The following is a 26,591-nucleotide window of genomic DNA, read 5'->3' as shown; positions in this document are numbered from 1 at the left end:
TTAAAGCTTAAACAGTTACAGGTTTATTAAAGAAGCTTATAAATCATATGGTTGCAATGGCTATTGCTCTATTTCTTAACTGCTAGCAAATATAGATCTTAAAAGTGGTTACAAAGAAAATAAAGATAGAAAATAAGAATAATAATGGTACTGACAGCATAATCTTTAAAGAGCTCTAATTCTATGTATCTACTTAAACAAAGGACACATACAGGTACAATTTTTACCCCCTTCTGTGCCTCTCTACTCCAGCGGGTCAAGCCAGGGCTGGTCACTCGATTCCTAGGAAAGACGAATACAAGGTGGGCGTGGAACCTCGGGAGGCCAATCACCTAACCTGACCTGCAGATAGATGGTAGAGTGACACTCAGAGTAAGTGTGCTGCTGGGCCCATCTTTTATATCCATAGGGGCACGTATCCTCTTTCTTATCTAAGATGCCAAATTGTGTTGGTCCGTCTTTGTGACGCCAGTTCTTACCAGGGAGTTTCAACTTAATTTACACTTGTAAGAGAGATAACTGAATTGTGAGTACTGGATAGTCTTTACTGGGCAGGAGATTTCTCTCCCCGGACGAGTGTGTGTTCGTATCAATATAGGTGCCAGCCAAGGCAGTTCTCGCAGCCCTGAGGTCAACAATTGGCGTATCTCTGTCTACAGCCATCCAGGGTCACAGCAGCCAGCATATCCGGGCCTCCTGTCAAGGCTTAAAAGACTATGCTGGTTTTATTGCTCGCTCTATGCCCTGTATGCTCCAGGCATCTAAGAGGGGCAAGCAAGATGGATGTTGCAAGGGGGGGTTCCTGTCTGGCTATGGGAGGAAGAACGGGGGGGGGGAGGGGAGGAAGAGAACCAGCTGGGAGGGGGGGCTGACCAGGAGGTGGGTGGGGCAGGAAGCAGAGCTGGCGGGGGACCGCAGGGCTGGACGGGAGGAGAGGGGGGCGGGAAGCAGACCGGGAGGGGGGTGCAGCCACTGGCCACAGCCAGAGTGCTTTGAGCCGCACCCATGGCAGGCACTCCTTTTAGTTGCGAGCAGAAGCCAGGTGGGGGTGGGGAAGGGCTGGGAGTCATTCCCCCAGCGTGGTTTCTGCATGCAACCAGAGGCTCCCAGCTGGGAGGCAGGGCCGCAACTGGCACTGGGAGCCTCTGGTCATGTGCAAAAGCTGGGTAGGGGGAGTGGCTGGGAGTCCCGGCCCCGCCCTGCTTCGCCCCACCTGGCTTTTGCGTGCAACCACAGGGCTCCTAGCATCAATTGCGGCCCCGCTTCCCAGTCGCTTCCCCGCCCCTGCCATGCTTCCGTTCAGCGCCCAGCCAGGAATTCAGAAAATACCAGACTGTCTGGTAGAAAACCAGACACCTGGCAACCCTAGTAACACCGCTACTCAGCATGTGTAATGTGTTAGAACTACTATATATAATCATGATACTGGATTACAGAATGGCTACGTCTACACTGGCATGAATTTCCGAAAATGCTTTTAACAGAAAAGTTTTCCTTTAAAAGCATTTTCGGAAAAGGGTGTCTAGATTGGTAGGATGCTTTTCCGCAAAAGCACTTTTTGTGGAAAAGCGTCCGTGGCCAATCTAGACGCGGTTTTCCGCAAAAAAGCCCCGATCCCCTTTTTCACGATCGTGCTTTTTTTGCAGTAAACAGTACTATGCTGTCTACACTGGCCCTTTTGCGCAAAAGTCTTTCGGAAAAAGACTTTTGCCCGAACGGGAGCAGCATAGTTTTTCCGGAAAAGCACTGATGATTTTACATGAGATCGTCAGTGCTTTTCTGGAAATTCAAGCGGCCAGTGTAGACAGCTGGCAAGTTTTTCCGCAAAAACAGATGATTTTGCGGAAAAACTTGCCAGTCTAGACACAGCCCACGGTTATCAAATGCCTCCCCTTCAGATTGAGTAATCTTTTTATTTCTCTGCTTAGGGTTGCCAGGTCTCTGGTTTTCACCCGGACAGTTCGGTATTTTGGCCTTCCATCTGGTAATAATAAAAAAAAAAAAAACAGACTACTGGACATGTAAAATGTCTGGTATTTTCTGTTTTCCTCAGATGGTAGGCCAGCAGCATCTGCGAGGGTGGGGGGAGTGAAGCAATTTAAAGGTGCAGTGGTTGAAAAAGATGGGGCTTGCCTCCTAGGGGAGGGATATGAGCAGAAGCAGAGGGAGATTTGGCTTCTCTGGGGGCAGGGCGGGTCCCTGGCTCTGCCTCCCACTCTTCCCGCAGCCCTGCACAGAGTTACAAAGGGGGGGAAGAACACGAGGAGGGGGTGGAGTTGACTCTCCTGAATGAAAGTGAAACTGGCTCTGCAAGACTGACCAGCCTGGCTGCTCAGAACTCACCAGCCATGGCTGGGGAGGCACCATGCCCCTTCCCGGTGCAGGTGGAAGTGGTCTTGGGGGGGGGGGGGGGGGCGGAGCTCCCCAAGAACCTGCGGAAAAAACTCCTGTGCAAAGTAATGGGGGGGGGGGGGGGAGGAGAGGTGAGGGGAGGGCAGGACAGGAAGGAGTGCGATATCCAGGAGTGGCCCTGCCAGGTCCTGGTTTGCTTCACCCAGCAGGAAATAGTGTGGGGGGAGAGGGGAAGGTCCAGTCACTTGGCTGGGTCTGTAGTTTGGGCCACAAACAGCTGATCAAACACATGTCCCCACAACCTGGAGAAGGGATTGTCTCTGGATCAGGGCCCCTCCCTCGCCCCAGGGAATCCTTCTCAAATGTGCCCCTCTCCCCGCCCAATCTCACTTGTCCCCGTGTTCGGGCTAGCACACAGCTCCTGCCTTTGATTGAAGAGGTGGGTGTAAGAATGGCCAGACAGGGTCTAGCCCAGTGTCCTGTCTGCCCACAGTGGCCAAATTGGGTTGCAAGGTGTCCGGTTTTTGCCCAGACAGTTTGATATTTTGGCCTTCTGTCTGGTAAAAAATTACCACACTCCTCGCTCCCCCCATCCTCGCAGATGCTGCCAGCCTTCCATCTGAGGAAAACAGAAAATACCACACATTTTACATGTCTGATATTTTCTATTTTCCTCGGATGGAAGGCCGGCAGCATCTGCGAGGGTGGGGGGAGCGAGGACTGTGGTAATTTAAAGGCACAGTGACCTCTTTTTTGCTCAACCAATTTTTCCCAGCCTGTTCGGGATTTTCTGTGAAGGTATCTGGCAACTGTAACTGTAATAAAAGCGACCCACATGCTTCTCAGTTTATAACTCTGTGCGTTCTCTCTTCCCTTCAGCCATCTTTTTAGGCAGGGTCTTTGTCCAGAACTTCACTCTGTTCTCTTTCAGTTTCGTTGCTGCTTTCTGCACCAAGTTTATTATAAGGTATTGTTCATCCCGCTTATACACTGGCCAGTTCACCAAACCTTCACCATTAGGATTGCTTTAAAAAAAAAAAAGTGAAGAATTATCTTTCCATTTTTCTATCATTGCAATGAAATTTGCACAATGCAGTGTTGGTTCATTAATTGTCATGGATCAGATCCCTTGGGGAGGGAAAGGTAGGACACAGTGGTGGTTAATTCAAGCTTTGATCCAACCTCAATCTCTGGTTGTTTCTGCTAAAATGATCTGCCATTAGCAACAGATACAGATAAAAAAAATGTATGTCAACATTGTCATAAGGCTTGAATATTTCATTATATGAGTATTATAAGCTAAAGCCCTTGGTCCTATTTTTTCTGTTTATCTGCAGGTTGAGTAAGACAGTCCTGCAGTAGATCATACTTGGCATGTTTTCTTTGCAACCACAGGAATTTGAAACTAGTTTGTTTTGACATGAAATCTTAAACTCTGCAAAAAGATGGGGCCCACAAGAAAAGTGCTGACAGTGTTTTCAGCAGCAATGGCAAAATCTGACCCATGATTCATGTATTATAAGTCTCACCCACCCTTTTCGAGCAAAGTTAGCCCAGTATTGCATGACTGTTCTGCTGAGTTTACTCTCTTCTTCTGTAGCATCACCTGAGGCAAGATATAAAATGTCAGTACAAAGGTTATACTGATGTAGGTGCATTCAGAATTTATTCCACTTAAAAAGTATTGGTAGTTCACTGCTATAAGACAGGAAACAAAGATCATAACTCCTGTATTTTTACAGCAGTGAGCATGGTGGTAATAATAATAGAAGCAAAATACAGGACTATGTAGCACTTTAAAGACTAACAAGATGGTTTATTAGATGAGCTTTCGTTGGCCAGACCCACTTCCTCAGATCAGATCCTTTTTTTTGCGCAAAAACTTGCTGCCTGTCTACACTGGCTGCTTGAATTTGTGCAAGAGCACTGACGATCTAATGTAAGATTGTCAGTGTTCTTGTGCAAATACTATGATGCTCCCACTCAGGGATAAACCCTATTGCGCAAGAATACTCGCGCAAGAGGGCCAGTGTAGACAGGGAAGGAATTTTTTGTGTAAGAAAGCCCCAATGCGCAAAATGGCGATCAGGGCTTTCTTGCGCAAAATCGCGTCTAGATTGGCCACGGACACTTTTGCGCAAAATCTTTTTCGTTAAAAGCATTTGCGCAAAATCATGCCAGTCTAGACGTAGCCATACAGTGTTCATACCACTATTACATTTCAGTATTTGCAACATTATTAACCATCAGTTCCACTTGGGTCATAATAATGATGCTTTAATAAGAATTCGTTAGTAAGCACAGATACGTCACCAGCTAAGAAGGGCTTTCCAAAGACATAACCAATTTCGTCGCCATGATCTGCTTTTACAAAGTCTGGTCTAACACCTTTATATGAACTTGATTGATGATGAAACTCATAAACATAGACAGGGTTGCCAGAATCTAATAGAAAACAAAGTTAAGAAGAGTTCCAATTATAACAATTTCACATAGAACAACGCACTGAAATAAAGAGCTACTTGGGTAAGATGCTGGCAAAATGATAGCCATTTGGTTGGCCAGCTAAATGGATTATTAATAACTAAACTGGAACTGAGATGCAAACATATATTACCAAAGATTAATGTGAAATAGTCATCTGCAGCACAACAAGCACCCAGACAGTCACAAAGCTGGTGCCAGTCAAAAAAGTTCAGAACTTCAGATACATTATGCACTGGAAAACCCCATGTGAAGAATAGGAATCCTCTATATTTGTTTCCATTGGTTTTCACTTTGTCTTGCTCTTTGCAGAAGCATGTGCCTGTTCCTTTCCTTTCAGAACAAGAATAGAGCTCAACCCCCCTAAGTCTGTAACTCTGTAGTAGAAGAACTGGTTCCTTACAGGAACGCTAAATGGACAGCTCTCCTGGCTTTCATGATAACATGGACCCTGAAAGCACCATGAAAGACAAAGCCATAGTCACTTTTCTAAATAAAGTTTCAGGACAGCAGGAGATTGTGTCTGGAAAGCTATGGAGTTGATCCATGAGGGTATGTCTACACTACAGCACTAATTCGAACTAACTTAATTCGAATTAGTTAATTCGAACTAAGCTAATTCCAACTAGTGCATCTAGACCTAAAAACTAGTTTGAATTAGCGTTTTGCTAATTCGAACTAGCATGTCCACATTGAGTGGACCCTGAACCGAGGTTAAGGATGGCTGGAAGCAGTGCCGGCAGGGCATCAGAGTAGGACTTAGAGCGTGGCGCTGCTGTCTCAGGCTAGCCGAGGGCTGTGTTTAAAGGGACCCGACCCCCACCCCGGACAGACAGTTCTCAGGGGTTCCCTGCTCGCTTGTCTAACTTGATGAGGGACAGCAAAGCAGTCCTGGCTTGGAGTGCCCTGAATGCCCACACTCGGCATATCACAGGACTCGGCCATCATCCCGGCTGCACTTGCCGCAGGCTGCCATCCGGGGGGGGGTGTCAATCGGGGGGCTGCAGGAGAGCTTCCACCCCGAGGAGCCCACAGAGCCACCCCAGTCCTCCCCATCGGGGGCTCGTACCCCATTCCTCCCTAGCCCCCCTTCCTGATGTACAAAATAAAGGACACGTGTGTTCAAAAATAGAAACTCTCTTTATTGAACAAAACTTGGGGAGACTGGGAAAAGGAGGTGGGAGAGGGGAAGAGAGAGAGGGGGGGAAACCTGGGTGGAGGGAGCTGGAAGGGGGAAGCCAGGGGAAGAAGGAGGAAGGGAAGTATCAAACTATGGTACGCCATATCTTCAGTACTGTGTACAGATATGGTCTCCTCACCTCAAAAGAGATGTTTTGGCCTTGGAAAGGGTTCAGAAAAGGGCAACTACAATGATTAGGGGTTTGGAACAGGTCCCATATGAAGAGAGGCTAAAGAGACTGGGACTTTTCAGTTTAGAAAAGAGGAGACTGAGGGGGGATACGATAGAGATCTATAAAATCATGAGTGGTATGGAGAGGGTGCATAAAGAAAAGTTCTTCATTAGTTCCCATAATAGAAGGACTAGAGGACACCAAATGAAATGAATGGGTAGCAGGCTTCAGACTAATAAAAGAAAGTAGTTCTTCATAAAGCAAATAGTCAACCTGTGGAACTCCTTGCTGCAGGAGGCTGTGAAGGCTAGAACTAGAACAGAGTTTAAAGAGAAGTTAGATAAAGTCATGGAGGTTGGGTCCATGGAGTGCTATTAGCCAGGGGGTAGAAATGGTGTCCCTGGCCTCTGTTTGTGGAAGGCTGGAGATGGATGGCACGAGACAAATGGCTTGGTCATTGTTTCGGTCCATCCCCTCCAGGGTCCCTAGTGTTGGCTGCTGTCGGTGGACAGGCTACTGGGCTAGATGGACCTTTGGTCTGACCCAGTACGGCCATTCTAAGCTCAGGGTCGGGGGTCTCACTGGACCACCCTGATTTTCATGCAAACCTGCTCCTGGATGTCCAGGCTGGTAGCTATCCTGCCCTAGACAGCCACTTTCCTGTGCCTAGTGCGGAGGTCATGGATGAGGTCCACGATCTCCGCACTAGACCTGGTGGGCGCCCGCCTCTTGCGGACCTGGGTAGGCTCCCGGGAGCCGCCAGCCTGGTCCCGGGAAGAGGCGGAGGGCTGGGTGGCAGCAGGTGGCTGGCTCGTGCCTTGCCAGGTGCAGGGTCTGCTGGCTGGGTGCTGGCAGGCTTGCACCTGGCACAGGCACTGTAGCCAGCCTGTACCCCTTTAAGGGCTCCGGGGCCAGGACGGGGGCAGACGAGTTTCCCTGGTGGTGCCCAGAGTGGCCACCAGGGAAAGCTGGGGAGGGCTAGCCTCCCACTAGCTCGAATTAAGTGGCTACACTGCCCTTAATTCAAACTACTTAATTCGAACTAGGTGTTAGTCCTCGTAGAATGAGGTTTACCTACTTCGAATTAAGTGCTCCGCTAGTTCGAATTAAGTTCGAACTAGCAGTTTGCCTGTGTAGCGCCTATCAAAGTTAATTCGAACTAACGGACGTTAGTTCGAACTAACTTTGTAGTGTAGACATACCCTGAGTTCGAATTAACTTTGTAGTGTAGACATACCCTTACAGACACAAGGATATAGACTGTTTCTGGGGCAGGCTTTGAATAAGGATATTGGTAAGATGGAATTTAACATTTAAAAAATTGGAAACTCACCTCTGTGATATCTAGCTGTTTGAATGCTTAGAACAACAAATACTACATCTCCCAGCAATTCAAAAAGCCCATCTCGTAGCTGAGTAGGTTCCTCTATATTGCTTAGATATTCATCAGATAATAGATAAGTGAATTCAGCAGGAACATGCTAGAATGAACAATAAAAATACTTGTTATAACGGTGATGTTTGTTGGAAACAGCTGCAGCATTTAATGAGCTTCATTTTCCCTAGAGCCCTTCAGCAATTACTAGCTAGCTGTATGAACACTAAACCAAATTACCCCTCCCACAGAAAATCCGAAATTGTGGTGCGGCATGGGAAGTATTCATAACACTGAATTAGAACTTGTGACATTGGCAGCTTATGCTTTTTTAGGGAGCAAGAGGTTTGCAGGACTTTGAAGGTGTCAGGGACCACCGTATTAATATCCACACAGTGTTATCAATCAGTAATTCTGATGAACATATATAAGTTTGACAGTAGTTCCAGTGATTTCCTCGAACGCAATGCAACTTTGGTCTCCACTGGAAGTGGCTCATGAGAATTTCATGGGATTTCTAGCTCAGCTCTAGAAAAAGTCTCCTCTGATTGGCTTCTCTTTCCAAGTGATAAAAGCAGCTAATCAGGACTGCAACAAAAGGCAAGAAAAATTCTCACCCTCCCTCTCTCAGGAGCTAATAAGAGTATTTGGGGAGGGATGAGGGAGCAGCTATGGAGTAAAGAGCGTGGGTGTTCAGGGTAGACCTGATCCCTCATCCTTTCTGTTAAAAGACTGCAGCACAGGCCTAGGAAGAGGGAAAGTGTGTAAAGAACCCTGGAGCTATAGAAAGGTCAGACGTCTGCTGAACCACTAGGGGCTGATGTAGAGCAGAGGGAGTGAAGTGTGTAAATTAACTGCTGAGATAGGGAACGGGTACATGTGGGGCTGGAATGGACAACAGAATTAATTAATTAGAAGGCTGAGAATTGGAAGGAAGCTACAAGTTCTGTGTCTGAGCAGCAATGAGAGTTTTGGCAGGTGAAACTTGAACCACCTCACCGTAAGCAGTCAGGAGAGCTGGCAACATGGTAACTGCCGCATTGACTGGGGATTTAAAAAAGCTAAAGAAAGATCCCCCCCGCAAAATCACAATTTTCTCTTTAAAATGATCTAATGATATGGGGGCTGATCTCATGATTTTTGGAGTCTGATTCATTATTTTTGAACATTTTGAGGTTCACAATAGGAGTCCTAATCTCTTCCACATGGGAATAACCTGTATAGGTGAGCAGAAATTCCATGCATTTCCGTAGAGTCTCCCATTTGAGTAGAGAGCCAAGACTTACTCCCACTGCTTTCTGTCAGACACCAAGGCCACGTGTACACGGCAGGCTTCTTGCGCAAGAACTGTTTTGCGCAAGCATTCTTGTGCAAAAGGTCTTGCGGAAGAGCGGGTCCTCACTGCCATGTGCATTTGCGCAAGAGATGTGCTTTTACGCAAGTGTGTCTATGGCAGTGTGGACGCTCTCTTGCGCAAGAAAGCTCTGATGGCCATTTTAGCCATAGGGGTTTCTTGAACAAGAAACCCGTAGCTCGTCCACACTGCCTTCTTGTGCAAGAGCTCTTGCGCAAGAGGGCTTATTCCTTGTGGGGAGAGGAATAACTCTTGGAACAGAGGGCTTCTTGCGCAACGCTTTATTGTAAATTTACTTGCGCAAGAACGCGTGTGCAGTGTAAACACTCTGCAAGTTTTTGCGCAAGAACAAAAAGCCTGTAGTGTAGACATAGCCCAAGAGTTTGAAACCCCCAAGTCTGAGGGAGGGAGGTGGGCTTGATAAACTAGAAGTCCCTCTCCTCTGGACTGCTGCTTGATCCTTTTAACTCCCTGCACAGGCCCATGTGCAGGAATTTCTGTGGGGGAGGCTTTTTTGTAAGTATGGACTGGAAGAGCATGAATGCACCTCCCAAGGTCCCTCAAGTAAGCAGGGAAATCATCCCCAGCCTTCCCCTGGCTGGCCAGAGCATTGGGGAGGGAAGCTTAGGCAGTGCATCACTCCCATCTTCCCCTGGCTGTCTGGACCATGCTTACTTGGGAGTCCAAAGAGGTGTGTGTGCTTTTGCACCTTTCATGCCCTCTGTACAGCCAGGCCTGCTGCAGTCTCTTTCCAGTGCAGTACCTGCAGGAGCCATGCTGCCAAGGGCTTTCTGGTCTGCAACTGGCATGGGAACTCCTGTTAAAGAATGGGATGCAATCTCTTGCAGGTGTGTGTGTGTGTGTGTGTGTGTGTAAGTATAAAAGAGCATCGGTTATCACAGATTGTGTCTAATCTCAAGAGGAAGCAGAATTGTGCTCCTCTTCTGCCTGTTTGACACTTTTCTGTCAGTGGGATATGGCTGTCTATTCAGAAGTTTTAGCCCAAAATGGTTTTTTACCCCTATGAGATACTGCTGTGGTAGGCCTGTCCTTTTGAACAGAGGTGTATGGTGTAAGACAGTCTCACACACACATAATAAAATATTGAAAGTTGGGGAGGGAGAGCTCACCCAGGACTATACCCATCATATGGGAATGAATCTGAAAGAGTCTTACTGTAAAGAACTCCGAGCTGAGGAGCAGTGCTTTTACTGTTTCTTTATCCAAACCTTCCATGAAAGCAGGAAATTTCACCATCTGTACAGTAAAAAGAACATGACATTTCCTGTGAATTCCTATATTCCTAAAGAATTAACAGACTGGGCTATAAATATAGCCATTACAATCACTTACATTAGGAAGTAACCATCCGAATTCATTGTTATTTACTCCTATTATATATGGGACTGCATTAATTTTTTTTTCAGCGAGTAGCTCCTCAGGGCTTTTGGGAAGAAATACACCATCCATAACTGCAGAGATAAACATGGACTGCAAAGAAAAAAAATTCTTTGTTATTTATAAGTTACTGGATTCCCACTGCAGACCTCAACCAAGCTGAGGGGAGCTCATATGTTATTAGTAAAAGGGTGAGATGTGACTGTAAGAGAGGAATACACATTGCAAGCTGTGTTCTGAGTTTCTCCTGCAGATTTTCTATCCTGTTTAACCATGTGTGCTCTGTCCAGGGCTGTCTTTACCCATATGCAAAGTATGCAATGGCGTAGGGCACCCAAAAAATTGGGGAACCACTAAGTCTTAGGCTACATCTCTACTGTACCTCTCTTGTGCAAAAGCTTATGCAAATGAAGCACATATTAGCACATTGCCACGCTTCACCTGCATAATTAATTAGGGGCCGCTTTTGCGTAAGAGGCTTTTGTGCAAAAAGGAGCTGTGTAGATAAGGAGCTCCTTTTCTCAGGAAGAACGGCTCTTGCGCAAGAGGGGGTTTTTGCACAAAAAGGAGCCATCTACAAAAGCCTCTTGTGCAAAAGGAGCCCCCAATTATGCAAATGAAGCATGACAATATGCTAATCTGTGCTTCATTTGCATAAGCTTTTGCACAAGAGAGGCACAGTATAGATTATAGACTGTCTCTGTGTCCATCCACCCACCTCTTCCTGACACTGTTTTCTCTGGAAAGGCTCTAGTTAACTTAAAAGCCTTGTAGGCCTATTAGCAGAACATTGAACCTGTGAAAGAGCCATTTAAGTGACAATGAAGCCATTTAACTGGCATTTACCTAGTTCAGGTATATACTATCAGTTTCTGAATTTACTGTGTAGATCTACAAGTTTAGTTTAAAATATGCTTAAAATGTTACATTAGTGTTGCTCAGGATTATAAAATCACATCTCTAAAAAAATCGTCGTTCCTACCCCACCTGCCATTGGGCATATTAGGGGCACCAGTTTAATAGTACTGCATAGGGCTCCATAAATCCGAAGGATGGCTCTGGTTCTCACCTTTGTATGTTAAATGCTCATGGCACAGAGAAGTCAGTCAAATTCCATCCATACTTATACTATTTCATCCCTATTGGGTCTACATACATATAAATAAGGGCAAAATTAACTTATGTTGGGGGATTGCAAAACAGTGCAGTAAGCTAATCTAGTGATGGGAAAAACCATGTAAGTGGGGCAAAAAATTGCTATTTTGTAGAAAACAATAATTCTGCTGTTCTATCCTTTGTGCAAAGTTTTGATTACTCCATCAAAAACTTCCTGGATGCCAAGTGAAAGAGCCATCTACCCAGCCACAGTGGATTCATTTGGCTGATGACTTTAGTGGTACTGGAAACGGGGGGGGGGGGGGGGGGGGGGGGGCATTTGCCTATTGCACATTTTCTCATATACTTGTAGTCTCAAGCCTTCAGTTTTTATGTTTGTTCTATATGGGAATTGTGAGTTTTGGTATATGCTTGCAGGAATGGCTTCTCTTTCTTTAGAATATGGTTACAGAGAATTCAAAGCCCAAACAGGAAATCAAAAGAGTCACCATTTCAGAGTCTCCAGAAGAAGCATTCAAGGGTAATCTTGTGTATTCCTGCAGAAGGCAAGAAGGAGGAAAAAAAAAAAAAAGGATGAGTTGTGTGATAGTTGCCACTCTCGATTATTCTAATCTTACAGCACATTTGGTTTCTTTTATTGCAGTAAAGAGTGTCACTGAAGACACAAATTACAGCGTCACCTATCATCTTAATTTCTTCCTGTCTTTTCCTTATGTTTGCTTCTGCTTAACAGCCAGCAGGGTGACCATAGGAATGGCCAAAGAATAGAACAGTGGTCCCTCTGCTGGCCTATCTGTGAGAATGCAATACACCAGATACTTGAAGGTGAATATCTCTAATATAGCACTCTAGTTATGGGGGAGGTGGCAGTTCACCCTGATCAACCGAAGCATAAGGATAGACAAGCTTTGACATTTTCATGTTTTTCAGATGTTGTTCTTAATACACTTTAAGTAGGGGCTAGTGATTTATCACCACAAGTTATATAAAAATAATGTGGTCATGGCAAAACAAAATCTAAGGTCATGAATATTGAGGAAAATGCCAGCATCATATTCTTTATATCCAAATGGTCTTTGTTTTGCAATATAAGTTGTTTAAAGCCATGCAATAACATTTAACAGATAATCAAGGTCGGGGTTTTCAAAGAAGTCTAAGGATACCCAAGTTTACTAGAGTTTGGACATTGAACTCCCATAGAATAGGGAATCCCACCCTACAACTATTTAAAATGGCCTTCCCAATGCCCATCAGTCCAGGAGAAGAGAACTCTCTCTCTGGACTGCTTCCCTGTCTGTCTCTGCCATGGCTGCAAGGACAATAGTGCTGTCTTGGTGCATCTCATACTTGCCCCATTACAGAAATCAGAGATAGACACCTTTCCCCAGCAATGACAAACTATTAGAGCTCCTGCTCGCCATGGGTAGCCAGGCTTTAACATGACGACTGCTCAGGTTCTCAGGGAAGTGAAGTCAGTTCTTTACTGCCACATTCACCACATGGCAAAACCCTCAAATGTCAATAGTTATAAAAATAAAAAAAAATAAAAATCAGAGGCCTTGATTCTGCCGACAGCCAGGGCAGAAAATGTACCATTAGCCAGACATATCTAATCTTCATTAAAAGCTTATTAAGGAACAGTATTTAGTTCTACAGTTTAATTCATATGTATCATGTAATAGCATTGCTGTTTAGCTGTTACCCAATAGTGAGTGCATTTGTGCTCTGGCAATAAAGAAGGCCAACACAAATAGTCCAATATATTCTCTATCACTCATTGCTTTATAAATGTCTGTCCTATCTCCTTTTACTCATTTTTCTTTCCAAGGGTAATGATCCTATTTATTAGGCATTGTTATATTAGTATTGGGATATCCAGTCACAATCAGGGCTTCATTGTGCCAGGCAAAGCAAATGCAAATGCAAATGCAGGGGCCCTGCCCAAAAGCACTTATCTAGTATCTTTAATTCCTCCTCTAATCAAGCAGAAAGGGACTTGACAAGCATACTCTTGGACCCAACTTTGAAATCCTGTTTGCTTGCAGTAAAAGGTGAACACTTGCCACACACACACACACACACACACACACACACACACACACACACACAGTACCACTTACCATCTTTAGTGTTATTTCCATCATCTCTTCTTCTGTCTTTTCCCTTAGACAATGAACCATTGCAGCAGAGCTGGTTGATTGACAGCCAGATACCCTAGCAATTTTCTGCAATTAATTAAAAAGTCATTTTTAATAGCGCTCTGTGGAGAACAAAGTTTAGCTCTCAGAAAACACTTTACCCTTCAGTGTGCTTTGTATACCGTAAGTTTCGGGTGTGTCTGGGATTCTGGTGTCTCAGAATCCTCCTGTAAGAGTAAGGAAGTTCAAGTGTACATTCTGGAATGTGTGTTTCAAAAGCTTTTCAAGGATATGGCTGCAAATGAATCAGGGATCTGCCCATAGCTAAGCATCTCCGTGTAAGAGGGTTTTGTGCACTTGCTAGTGCAATTTGCTTTCTTAGAGCTGTATAAACATTAATTCATTGTCACAACCCCCCCCCCCCCCCCATGTAGGAAAAACAAAGGCACAGAGGTTAAATGACTTGAGCAAGTCAGAGGGCCTGACTTAGCGCTCAGCTAAGATTGTAGAACAGACTCAGGCCACGTCTACACTGTGGGAGCTACGTCTATACTGGCCCCTTTTCCGAAAGGGACATGCTAATTTTAAACTTCGTAATAGGGAAATCCGCGGGGGATTTAAATAAAGATGTCCGCCGCTTTTTTCCGGCTTGTAGAAAAGCCGGAAAAGAGCGTCTAGACTGGCCCGATCCTCCGGAATACAGCCCTATTCCGGAGGATCTCTTATTCCTACTTCAAAGTACTTTGAAGTAGGAATAAGAGATCCTCCGGAATAGGGCTGTATTCCGGAGGATCGGGCCAGTCTAGACGCTCTTTTCCGGCTTGTAGAAAAGCCGGAAAAAAGCGGCGGACATCTTTATTTAAATCCCGTGGGGGATATTTAAATCCCCCGTGGATTTCCCTATTACGAAGTTTAAAATTAGCATGTCCCTTTCAGAAAAGGGGCCAGTGTAGACGCAGCCTGGGGGGTATAGGAAAGATCAGCTTAAGGTACACAACTCCAGCTACATAATGTAACTGGAATCTAAGTATCTTAAGCCAACCTTGGTGTCATCTCTACAGTGGGAGGTTGATGGGAGAAATGCTCCCATCTATTTCCCTTACTCCTAGAGACAGCGTGGAGTTCTGGAGCCAACAGAGGAACTCTCAGCATTTGTTTTAGCTGGTCTTTACTAGACCCACTAAATCGAACCCTGGAAGATTGAGCGCCAGAGTGTCAATCCTTCAGTAAGTGGAAACTGTCTCATTCTCTCTCTTTGTAAGTGGTCTAAGTGCCACTACTTGGGACAGTACACCACACCCAGAAGGAGTGTGGGTTACGTGGTTAGTGAGCGACCTTAGCTTCTTTCACAACTTGTGACTAGATTTACATTTGTTGCTCAGTAGTGGACTCAGCTGAGCTAGGGACAGCAGAGCAGCTAGCTGAGAGGGAACCTCTGGGAGTCTGCCTATTGACTACCCCTGCTGCAGTCTAGCCACAAAACCACAATAACTTTGTTTACAATGGGATGCTGGGGCCCATATCTTTTCAAAAGTGGGAGTTAAGTCTAAGCTAGAAACATGTACATACATGTGCCTCTGTGGATTTGAACATGCCATTATTTTAAGTCCACATATAAATGGGTATTTGAGAATCAAAATATAAGCCATGCAGTTTTCTTATTTCCAAAAAGAAATGTAGGTGCTCATATCTACATTTTTACAGGTGCAAATCAGGTCCCAGTTTTTACAAATGTAGACTCAATATTACAAAGAACATACATTAGCTTGTGCTTCAGGATGAGCGGTAAACAAAGCCTTGCTTGCAACTCCACTCTCTGAGATGGCCTTATGGAACAAGCCCTTTGCCAGAGGAGATAAGACCTAAAAAGCAGGAAAAGAGGGAGTGTACAAACAGTCTATTTTGATCATGAACTGCAGTGTCAGGAATTACCCGTATATTAGTGAATATAACCTGCAGGTTATATACATTTTTACAAACCCTGCCTCCTGCAGGATGTACATGTCCACGTCTTATACAAGTTGATTTTTACTCCTTGAAATCCCCCTGGGAGCATCAGTTCCCCTAAGCTTTTCTGCTCCCCCCCCATTAGAACTGGGTCAGCTCTGCTGCAGGGGTGCAGGAAGGGCCTGACAAGCTTCCAGCATGCCTGCATTGTGCTCTCCGTTCCCCCCGCCTGGAGGAGGGTGGGTGGCACCTGGCTGCGGCTGCGCGGGGTGGGCCTGGGCGCGAGCACGGCTCCCCTCCTGCAGGCCGGCTGGCTCACTGGCAGCAGGATGGCCATCACTTTGTGTTTGCTCTCTATGCTGGGCGGCTATCTCCTCACCTCGGCGCTGCTGCTCAAGTGCCCGGGGCTGCTGCACTGGCCCAAGTGGCAGCACTTCTGATGCCGCCACATCTCCCACCGGGCACCAAAGACCACCTTTTATGAAGGAGGCAGAAGTCTCTGCAGGTTACATATGTCCGCAGATAATCTAATTTTTTTTAAACACGATAGAAAAGCTGCAGGTAATATATGAGTGCGTGTTATACATGGATGCGGGTTATATTCACTAATTTACGGTACATTTGAATACCATTATTTCAGTTTTAAAAGTAGTTGCAAGGTCTGATTTACTTCCAAACCCACACAGCCTAGTGCAGATTATCCTCCTGATTCTAAATATGCTGAGATTAACTAACTAACTAACTAACTAACTAACTAACTAACTAATCATGTGGCATGTAATGGAGCCCAGATGCATGTCTATCTGTTATGTGCTGATACCATGGTTGCTCACCTAGACTGGGTGAAAGTATATGCAAGTGATCCTTAATGCAGATCTTAGGCACTAACTTGGAATTTTTACATTGGGGTGAATTTTATTCTCTGTGGCCACAATTTCGCACCCTATGTCAGCTGTTTAAAATAATGCAGTACTCAAGTTAGCTAAAGAGGAATCAATACTTGGTCTGTTAAAACAAATAGGAGATTATATGAAAAAAGAATTTAATCAATTAAGAGATTCTATAATATCAAACTCTCTGTTAAAGAAGTTTGATGTCCTGTGATTCCCAGCTTCTTCAACCTCCACTATTATCATCCCTCTCCTCATCTCCCTGACTTTTTACTCACAATACAAATATGGGGCAGTTTTTAAAGTCATTAGCCATCACTGTAAACTTACAAGGGCAGAAACGCTGACTCCTCCCGCGGACTCGCCAAATATAGTGACAGATCCTGGATCTCCTCCAAAATACTCAATATTTTCTTGAATCCACTGGAGAGCTGCCACTTGATCCAAATAGCCCCAGTTTCCACGAGCATGTTCATCACCAGAACTGATAGCAAGAGAACAGAAAGGGAAATAGATTGCCTGGAGTTTTATCACATTCATTGTGTTATATAAAATATAGCCAAGGATAATATCTCAGCTGGCAATGAAGCAAACGCCTGAAATTGGAGCTGTTGGCAGTGTCAGAAAACAAGTGAGAAAACACTGAACTTTGGAAAACTCAGGTGAGGACTAGCATCAGTTATCTAAATCACACTCCTAGCCCTAGATGCTAGTGGAGCATAATCTAAGGCAGCGTTTCCCAAACTATGGGCCGCGGCCCGTTACCGGGCTGTGGGAAAAGAATACCGAGCCTCAGCGTGGCTGCCAGGGTGTTCCGGGCTCCCGGACTGTCCGTGCAGCGCTGGGTTCCCCAAGCCCTCAGCCAGGCTGGGCGGATGCAGCCGTATGTTTCAGGCTCCCAGCAGGGGCATAGTGAGTGTTACCAGGTGAGCTCTTATTTCTGGCTGTGGAGGGGAGAGGAGGGGTTGGTTATGGGCCACAGGGAAGCAGGGTCGGGGCAGTGGAGATGCCCGGGGGAGATAGGAAGGGGAACCGGTGGAAGCAGGGCTGGCCAGGGCAGATCGCAGGGGTGTGAACCGGCTGGCGGGGGCAGTGAAGCTGGCTGAGGGAGATCTCGGGGCAGGGTTGGCCGGGGTGGGGGGGCAGTGGGGTTGGCCAGGGGAGATCGGGGGGGGGGGGGGGGGAAACCAGCTCGCTGGGGCAGCAGGGCTTGCCCTGAGAGATCAGGAGAGAATCGGCTGGCGGGGTCAGCTGGGCTGGCCGGGGGGTAGACTCGGCCAGCAGTGAGCAGGACAGTTCAGGACGCATGCAGATCCTAAATAAAAATTTTAAGGCAGTGCCTTTTAAATATCCCCACTACTGACAGTGAGGTTTAAAGGCACTACAATGTGTCAGAATGGAGAGAACCTGGTGCATTCACCATCCGGAATGAGAATATGGATACAAAATTCCAAAGATGGTGTCAGCTTTCTGAAAAGAAATGAGCCCCTTTTCAATACATGATGTGGTGGTGCAGGGTTTTATTGGATTACAGTCCATTTTTCCAATCCATATTCCCTTAACTTGCTGGTAAGAATATTGTGGGTGGCCGTATCAAAAGCTTTGCTATAGCTGGCTCTGGGGGCTTTGGGAGGACCAAAACTACCGTATTTGCATATTCATAATTTGCTTAATGAATATGCAAATATGCAAATGAATGTTACCGGTCCTCCGAAAGCTCGTGAATGGATTTACTGGTCCCCATGTCAAAAAGTTTGGGAACCCCTGATCTAAGGGTATGTCTATGCTGCTGTTGGAGGTGTGATTGCAGGCTGTATAATTATATCAGCACTAGCTTTAATCTAGGTACTGTGGTTAAAAATAACAGTGAAGCCAAGCAGCACAGACCTTTGTGGAAGTACAAACTCAAGATTCCAAGGGGCTGTGCAGCTGGATTCCATGCCACCACGTCTTCACTGCTTAGCTGTGCTAGCTAAATTAAAGCTAGTACAGATGTGTCTACTCATACTGCACTGCAGAGAATGACAATGCCTTTTGGTGCTGAGATACTATAGTGATGAATACAGAGTAAACGACAATCACCCTAATGCCCCAATTCAGCAAGAAGTAATGAAGTTGATGGGACGACTCCTGTGCTTCAAGTTAGGCACAATTGCCTTAAACACCCTGTTAAATCAAGGCTTGAATACATCAGTGCTACCATAATGAGTGCATTTTAAATGCACAGATTAAACAACCACGCCTAAGAATTAACCCAAACTTCAACAAGATGATGTTTTTCAGGTCAGATTTTCCTCTCCACTGAGGAAAGGACTGATATTTTCTTCAGCTTCCCCTGAATTCAATCAAAATAAAGCAGATCAAAGAAATCAGATTGTAATGGTGTTCAAAATATATCTGAAAACGGAAATATTATTCTGTGTGCACTTAGGGCACAATGTCTTACCTAAAATATCCAAGGATCCCTAGTCTGTACTGAATTGTTACAACCACCACATTTTCAAAGGCTGTCAGTGCTGACCCATCATATGTTGAAGCTGCACCAATCACTAATCCACCTCCATGGATCCATACCATAACCTGAATAAAAGCAGGTAGAGAATAAAAGCATGTCTACATTAGGAAATTTCAAAATAACTCCCAAAATATCTATTTCAAAATTAGTCTGAGGCAGGCTACACAGCGCAACTAAAAGTCAAATTAAGCCACGCAACTTTAGCTACGTCAATTGCATACCTTAAGTTGAAATAGCTTAAGTCGGCTTTTGATGCTGACTACACAGCAGGAAGTTAAAGGAAGAACCCTCTTCCTTCAGCTTCCCTTAATCCTCATGAAATGAGGGTTACAGGAGTCAGAGTAAGAAGTCCTCCAGTTCAACATTATTTCAAAATAAAGGCTTGTATTGCAACATCAGTTACTCCAAAATAACGCTGCTGTGTAGATGTACCATTACTGTGGATGTGCTACCTTGACTTAGAGCCCGAGGGAGCACTGTGGGGTAATTACTTTGAATGACTCTGGGGAGTAGGTATTTCAAAATAGCAGCAGCGGAGCATCCACACTACTGCTGTTTTGAAATAACGGTTTTGAAATAAGCATTATTCTACATGGAAAGCAGGAGTTATTTCCAAATAAACAGCTCCTTTTTTTTAAAATGAGGTTGGTAGGGTGGATGCTCTGTTATTTTGAAGTAAGTGCATAAGCCCTGATCTATTTACTTGAATCTGTAACACCCCGATAAAAATCAAATAAAAGATTGCTATTTTTGCTGTGATGAGGTACCATTTTATGCTACTGCACAACACTACAATTGTGCTGGCCCAGCTGCTTGAAAGTATAGTAAAAAAAAAAAAGTGGTATAAAGTTTTCATACTTGAAAAAGTCTGAGAAATTATCTTTATTAAATATTCATATTATAATAATGCTCTGTTTTGTAGTGTTTACAATCTAAAGACACAGACAAAGGGAAAGGAATGGGAATATAACTTGGAAGCAGAAAAATATGGGAAAAAATTGACCCAGATTTGTTGGTTACAAATTGTATGGAGCTTTGGGTTTTATTTTTTTTTAATTGGGGTAGGAGGTAGAGAAAAAAGGGGAACAAAGAAAGGGAATAGTTACCTTGGTTCTTCAATGCCAAGTGTTCTTTCAGAATACTTCTTACACTAACAGATTCTATTTTCAAAGTTTTTTTGGCTTAATTAGGAAAATAGGATGGCCTTCCAGAATCTGGCAGGCTATATCAGTCTTTTTGGATCTCAGATCTAAGAAAACTCACAGGCTGTGTCTAGACTGGCAAGTTTTTCCACAAAATCATGTGATTTTGCGGAAAAATTTGCCAGCTGTCTACACTGGCTGCTTGAATTTCCGGAAAAGCACTGACGATCTCATGTAAGATCATCAGTGCTTTTCCGGAAATACTATGCTGCTCCCGTTTGGGCAAAAGTATTTTCCCGAAAGACTTTGCGCAAAAGGGCCAGTGTAAACAGCACAGTAGTGTTTTCCGCAAAAAAGCCCCGGTCGCGAAAATGGCGATCGGGGCTTTTTTGTGGAAAAGCGCGTCTAGATTGGCCACGGACACTTTTCCGCAAAAAGTGCTTTTGCAGAAAAGTATCCTGCCAATCTAGACGTGCTTTTCCGAAAATGCTTTTAACGGAAAAGTTTTCCGTTAAAAGCATTTTCGGAAAATCATGCCAGTGTAGACGTAGCCACATGGTATGAAATATACAGAATGGCATGAAGAATAGAATAGATGTTCAAGAGATTTGGAAAGTTCTGAGTTACAACAACAGAAAATGGGAAATAAAATAAGAAACCACCAAACTGAGGCAATAGCATGCAAGTCATTCCTTTATGATGGCATAATTTTACTATTTACAGTACTTCATTCTTCTCTTTTTGGAATTTTAAAAATAAGAAACCACCAAACTGAGCAATAGCATGCAAGTCATTCCTTTATGATGGCATAATTTTACTATTTACAGTACTTCATTCTTCTCTTTTTGGAATTTTATAAATGAAATTTTGTTACATACAATAATTATTTATCACTTCAGTAAATATTTAAATTGTAAAATATTAGAAGGCTTGTATGTTGTAAGTATTAGCAAATATTTAAAAAAATATGAACATGCAACTAAATAGATTGCTTTTGAAAATCAGACCAGCCTCTAAAACTGTACCTATAAATTTGCACACAATAGTAAAGTGCTGTGAAGTTTCTTTTATCCCCTACTGAAAACCAGGAGTAAGTTCAAATTAAGATACACAACTTCAACTATGTTCATACGGGGGAGGGATAGCTCAGGGGTTTGAGCCCTGGTCTGCTAAACCCAGGGGTGAGAACTCAATCCTTGAGAGAACCATTCGGGATCTGGGGCAAACTTGTTGGGGATGATACTTGGTCCTCCTGTGAGGGCAGGGGACTAGACTTGATGATCTCTGGAGGTCCGTTCCAGTTCTACGAGATAGGTATAATTACATAGCAGATGTCAAAGTACTTTAATTCAAATTTTGGCACCATCCACACTGCAAGAAATCAAACAGAGCACACTTTCCCTTCAACTGCCCTTACTTCTCAGAGAAGCAGGACTACTGGCATCGACAGGAGTGCCCCCTCAGTTCAAATTAGTGTGTCTTCAGTAGGCACTCTAATTTGAACCCCAGAAGATCAACTATGGCTGCTTCAATCTTATCTGTAGTGTAGACATAGCCTTATAGATTCAAATTGAGCCCTGTAATATGTAGGCACTGACCTCAAGAGAAGTTGTGCCCATTTTTACCAAGGTATAATTTGATCCATAGAGTTACACCAATTTTGCAGTAATGTTGCTTACAGGTAACATGTCTGTGTCCGAACTGGCAGGTGTGTACACGTTTAAAAACAAACAGTCTTCAGAAACTCGGAAAGGAAGTTTTTCTTTTCTGTTAGTAAATGCGTCAGATAGCTGCTGCCCAGCCACTGGATCCTGTAGGCACCTTAATCATTAAAACAAGTTAATTAATTGAAAATAATATTTAACCCAATCATAGTAACAAAACCTGTCAGATGCTCTATCCACAATAAATACAGCAAGACCCCCAGTGACAGGTTTCCAGATTGTTGATAATGGAGAATCATATCACTGTTCTCCATTTTTAACAAACATTTTCTTACCTGTTACTGACAGCCAATACTGTCATTCAGTGGAAAGGCAAATGGATTTTTGTCCATCTTATGTAACCCAATCAGCTAGTATATTATAGCTATCAATCACATCACTTAATACACTGTTGGAAGGCATGTTGTCACTACAGTGACGAAGGCAGAATAAGACCCTCAATGGAATAAACGGCCCTCAACTTTAGATATGTAACTCTGGGAAAGTGACTCATTTAGACCCTCCAATGTTCCTTATATGTCAGGAGTAGAACTGAAGAAGAGCGGTGTTTCATAAACACTACTTATTGGAAATTTAAAAATCACTGAGGAAAACATAATTGATGAAGAGTAGGAGTGGTCTGTTTCTAAAGCCAAATCAATATTCTGGGACATACCTTTAAAACTTACTTAAATTAACAGTCTAGAGGCACTAACAAACCCCAATTAAACAGTTCCACCACAGCTTATTTCACTAGACTTATTTTTCCCTTAGCGTATGTTTACACTTGCACTCTAGTTTGAACTAGGGACGCAAATGCAGGCATTTGAAATGTTCAATGAAGTGGGGATTTAAATATCCCATGCTTCATTGGCATGATCTCTCCAGCACGTTTCACTTTTGAAAAAGCTGGAATTCGGAGTAATGCACCAGCGAGATCATGCTAATGAAGCGCAGGATAGTTAAATCCCCACTTCACTGACAATTTTGAATGCCTGCATTGGCATCTCTAGTTCAAACTAGGGTGCAAGTGTAGACATATAATGCTGACACTCAGGTGCTGTGTCTAGACAGGCATGATTTTGCGGAAATGCTTTTAACGGAAAAGTTTTTCCATTAAAAGTATTTCTGCAAAAGAGCATCTAGATTGTCACGGGTGCCTTTGCGCAAAAAGTGCTTTTGCGCAAAAGCATCCATGGCCAGTATAGACGCGATTTCGTGCAAGAAAGCCGCGATCTCAATAAATTCATGTTGCCTGTCTACACTGACCCTCTTGCGCAAATACATTTGCGCAAGAGGGCTTTTTCTCGAGCGGGAGCGTCAAAGTATTTGCGCAAGAACACTGACAATCTTACATTAGATCGTCAGTGTTCTTGCGCAAATTCAAGCGGCCAGTGTAGACAGCTGGCAAGTTTTTGCGGAAAAGCGGCCGCTTTTGCACAAAATCTTGCCAGTCTAGATGCACCCCCCGTGTTTTCCACATTACACATTCCTACCCATCCAAATGTTCATGTCGTTGTCTTACATGGGTGGGTAGAAAGTTGCATCTCTGAGGCCCTTCCATGGCTCAGCTGGTTCCGGTGGGGAAAATCGCAACGGTCCAACAGGTGGCTTTGCAAAAGGTATTCCCAGAAAAACCTTTACAGATCTTTCAGCTCCATCAACTTTGATTTGCTGTCCTCGCAGTTTCCCATATTTAGTAACCACTTCTGGGTGTGGAGCCTTTTGTCCTGTGAAATGTATGCATAAAATCAGATTATGTCAGTAGGGTCAAAATAACTTGTGTGGCAGAGCGCTGGCCTTGCCTCAGGGGATCCTGAGCTTCTAGGGGGATAGTGTTTGCCTCAGAGGCTGACAGGGGCACCTCCACATAGCATCTTGCCCTTTACTAGAGGCAAGGGTCACAGCGTACTGAGACATCTTCATTATAGGCCAGTCCAACAGGTTTGAGGTAAACTCCTCTTTAGTCCCAAATTCCCTCTTCAGCAGTAGTCTTTGTAGTGGAGTGGGGAGGAATTGGGGTAATCCAGGCCCACCCTCTGCTCCAGGTTCAAGCCAAGGGACCCTAATGGCTGCAGCAGCAGCAGCAGCAGCAACAGCAGCAGCAGGTAGTAATTCCTCCATCACTAGAGATGCAGCTTTTCCTTGAGTCACCTCCCCCAACCAACTCCTCCCCATACCTTTCTCCTGGCACTAGACCATGTCTTTCTTCTCCTCCTCTTTCCCTTCCCTCCCCTCCCCCTCTCTTCCGGTCCTTAGCCTGCTGGCCCACCCTGAAGGGAAGCCTTTTAAACTTGCTCCAGCAAATCCTTAATGGGCTGCAGGTGTTCTAATTAGTCTGCTGCTTCAGGCAAACTTTGAATTAGCCCCAGGCTCTTCCTGATTATGCTGCAGCAGCCTCTGCCCTGGTTCTCATGGAAGAGAAAACTGTCCACTCAGAGGCCAGCATATCTACCTTCCATCAGACTGTGGTAGCCAACTGGTCTGGGTCTGTCACACCTTGTAGGTTTCTAAGTGCTTCAGATGTTTATGAATATACCTTTGATTTTTTAATTTAAACCTTTCATACAGAATATTTGAATAAGTATTCATGAGTAAGTAAAAAAAACTCAACCTCAAATCATATCTACTTTTAAGTTTAACCATGCTATGAGAGAGCTGTATTAGAGTTGCTAATTTTGGTTGGATGTATTCCTGGTGTTTTCATCACTTGGCATAATCTTCAATTAATGATTAATCTTTAACTCCTTGGATTCTAGGACAATCCTGAAAGGTTGGCAACCTTTGTCTATATATTGCATTCATTTATTATCAGATTATATTGTACTTTACAGGCAACTTGTTGCATAACATTGAAGTTGGCATCATGCATTGTTATGTTGATTAATTGTTGGCTATGCATTCCCAAGGCAGGAATTGTGTTCAGTTCAAACTTTTCTCACCTTGAGTGGAAAAGTACAAGATCCAAAATGGGTTCCAGCATCAAGTGGCCTGACCACATGTCCTAGGGTATGTCTACACTACCCCGCTAGTTCGAACTAGCGGGGTAATGTAGGCATACCGCACTTGCAAATGAAGCCCAGGATTTGAATTTCCCGGGCTTCATTTGCATAAGCGGGGCGCCGCCATTTTTAAATCCCCGCTCGTTTGAACCCCGTGCTGCGTGGTTACACACAGCACGAACTAGGTAGTTCGAACTAGGCTTCCTAGTTCGAACTACCGTTACTCCTCATTCCACGAGGAGTAACGGTAGTTCGAACTAGGAAGCCTAGTTCGAACTACCTAGTTCATGCCGCGTGTAGCCGCGCGGCACAGGGTTCGAACGAGTGGGGATTTAAAAATGGCGGCGCCCCGCTTATGCAAATGGAGCCCGGGAAATTCAAATCCCTGGCTTCATTTGCAATTGCGGTATGCCTACATTACCCCACTTGTTCGAACTAGCGGGGTAGTGTAGACATACCCCTAGGGACCAACCACTATCCAGGCTTACAGGAAAAACAAGGCTGTTCACAGGCTGTTGGTTTGAGTATTGAGCCATTGTGTTTCTAAAGTATCATTAATGACCTTCATTAGGACATCTAGACTTATAACAGATTCAGACTTCATATTTCTAACTTTATATACAAGAATGATACGTGCATAGAAATAGAAATACACATTCAGCAGATTGTAACTTTAAAAATGGTATGTCAAATGATGCATCTTGCCTAAAGCCTCTTTGAGTTATGCATATTCATAAGCCAGAGTTATTGATTCGAGTCCCACGACTTGAACTTGAGTCCGACTTAAGTCACCTAGGTGACTCAACTTTAGACTCGACTTGGGTTCATTATTTGTGACTTGAGACTTGACTGGAGACTTGCTAATTTTGTTAAATCGACTTACTGAAAAAATTGTCCGAAAATGCCGATATTGATGGTTTGTATAAAAGTGACTTGACATTTTTTAAATTAAGATTTGAGACTTGACTTGGGACTTGACTCGAAAGTGACTGTAGGGACTCGAGACTCGACTTGGACTTGACAATGAAGACTTGAAGACAACACTGTCATAAGCCAATTTTCATAAACCCCGGGCGGGGGGGGGGGGGACTTGATAACAATGTTGATTGCCATGCTCTGCATTATTATTGTTTTAAAACAACAACAGTATTTCTTTAACTATCTTGACAAGGGGAGAAGAGCTGGCCACCAACAAAAGCAATGTGGGAGCATCTACACTGCATCCTAAGCGCAAAATAAGCTACTCAATTTGAGCTATGCAAATGGCGTAGCTTATTTCAGCTTAATCTCAAAATACCTTATTTCATAATTTGGCGTTGTCTACACAGTGCCAAATTTCAAAATAAACCGCTATTCTGAGAAGTCCCTTAATCTTTGTGGAATGAGGTTTACAGGGACATCAGAATAGTGCCCCCGCTATATTTCAAAATAATGGGCTTGTTGCAAAGTATACCGGAAGTATCACGAAATAGCGCTGCAGTGTAGACGTATCCTGGGAGTTTTGCCATTGACTTCAATTTAAAGATGGAAGCATGTCCAATATTAACATCTGATAGCCTTGGGCTATCCCTCATCCCAGTCGTTGCAGTGCTTCAATCAACTGTCGTCAGAGGGATGTAGTCTAGACAAACCCCAAGATAAGGATTTGATTATGTGTGTGGGGAAGGAGGAGAGCTGAAGATCCAGCCCACTCCAAGTGCACAGGGATTCATAAGACCATACAGAAAAGAGACAGAATTACCAGGCAGGTGAAAGGAGCTGGGAGCCTCCCCTCCATTTGTATGGGAACATTGCCGGCTGTTCCCATCAAGAAGCAAGGGGAA

The 26,591-nt window shown here is 44.3% G+C and overlaps 1 protein-coding gene across 2 annotated transcripts in view; it reads right to left on the bottom strand.

Moving 5' to 3' along the window:
- LOC102459884 (fatty acyl-CoA hydrolase precursor, medium chain-like) overlaps window positions 1–26,591 on the bottom strand; it is a 29,607-nt gene continuing 3,016 nt past the window's right edge. Inside the window, exons 2-15 of one of the 2 annotated variants that reach the window (XM_075940076.1) lie at window positions 23,292–23,496; window positions 21,743–21,884; window positions 18,853–18,986; window positions 16,737–16,890; window positions 15,330–15,431; window positions 13,552–13,656; window positions 11,920–11,967; window positions 10,271–10,408; window positions 10,094–10,174; window positions 7,522–7,669; window positions 4,666–4,797; window positions 3,886–3,958; window positions 3,188–3,377; window positions 1–342 (exon numbers count right to left, since the gene is read on the bottom strand). In XM_075940076.1, the coding sequence (XP_075796191.1) occupies window positions 3,200–3,377; window positions 3,886–3,958; window positions 4,666–4,797; window positions 7,522–7,669; window positions 10,094–10,174; window positions 10,271–10,408; window positions 11,920–11,967; window positions 13,552–13,656; window positions 15,330–15,431; window positions 16,737–16,890; window positions 18,853–18,986; window positions 21,743–21,884; window positions 23,292–23,496 (1,640 nt within the window). In that variant the 3' untranslated portion in view covers window positions 1–342; window positions 3,188–3,199. Of the gene's footprint in view, window positions 3,378–3,885; window positions 3,959–4,665; window positions 4,798–7,521; window positions 7,670–10,093; window positions 10,175–10,270; window positions 10,409–11,919; window positions 11,968–13,551; window positions 13,657–15,329; window positions 15,432–16,736; window positions 16,891–18,852; window positions 18,987–21,742; window positions 21,885–23,291; window positions 23,497–26,591 lie in introns of both variants that reach the window. The other variant, XM_075940075.1, reaches the window with a different exon arrangement.

This window comes from Pelodiscus sinensis, chromosome 12 (assembly GCF_049634645.1).
Source record: "Pelodiscus sinensis isolate JC-2024 chromosome 12, ASM4963464v1, whole genome shotgun sequence".
NCBI lineage: Eukaryota > Metazoa > Chordata > Testudines > Trionychidae > Pelodiscus > Pelodiscus sinensis.
The sequence above is the reverse complement of the archived record's forward strand: the minus strand, read 5'-3'. Positions and strand labels throughout refer to the sequence as shown.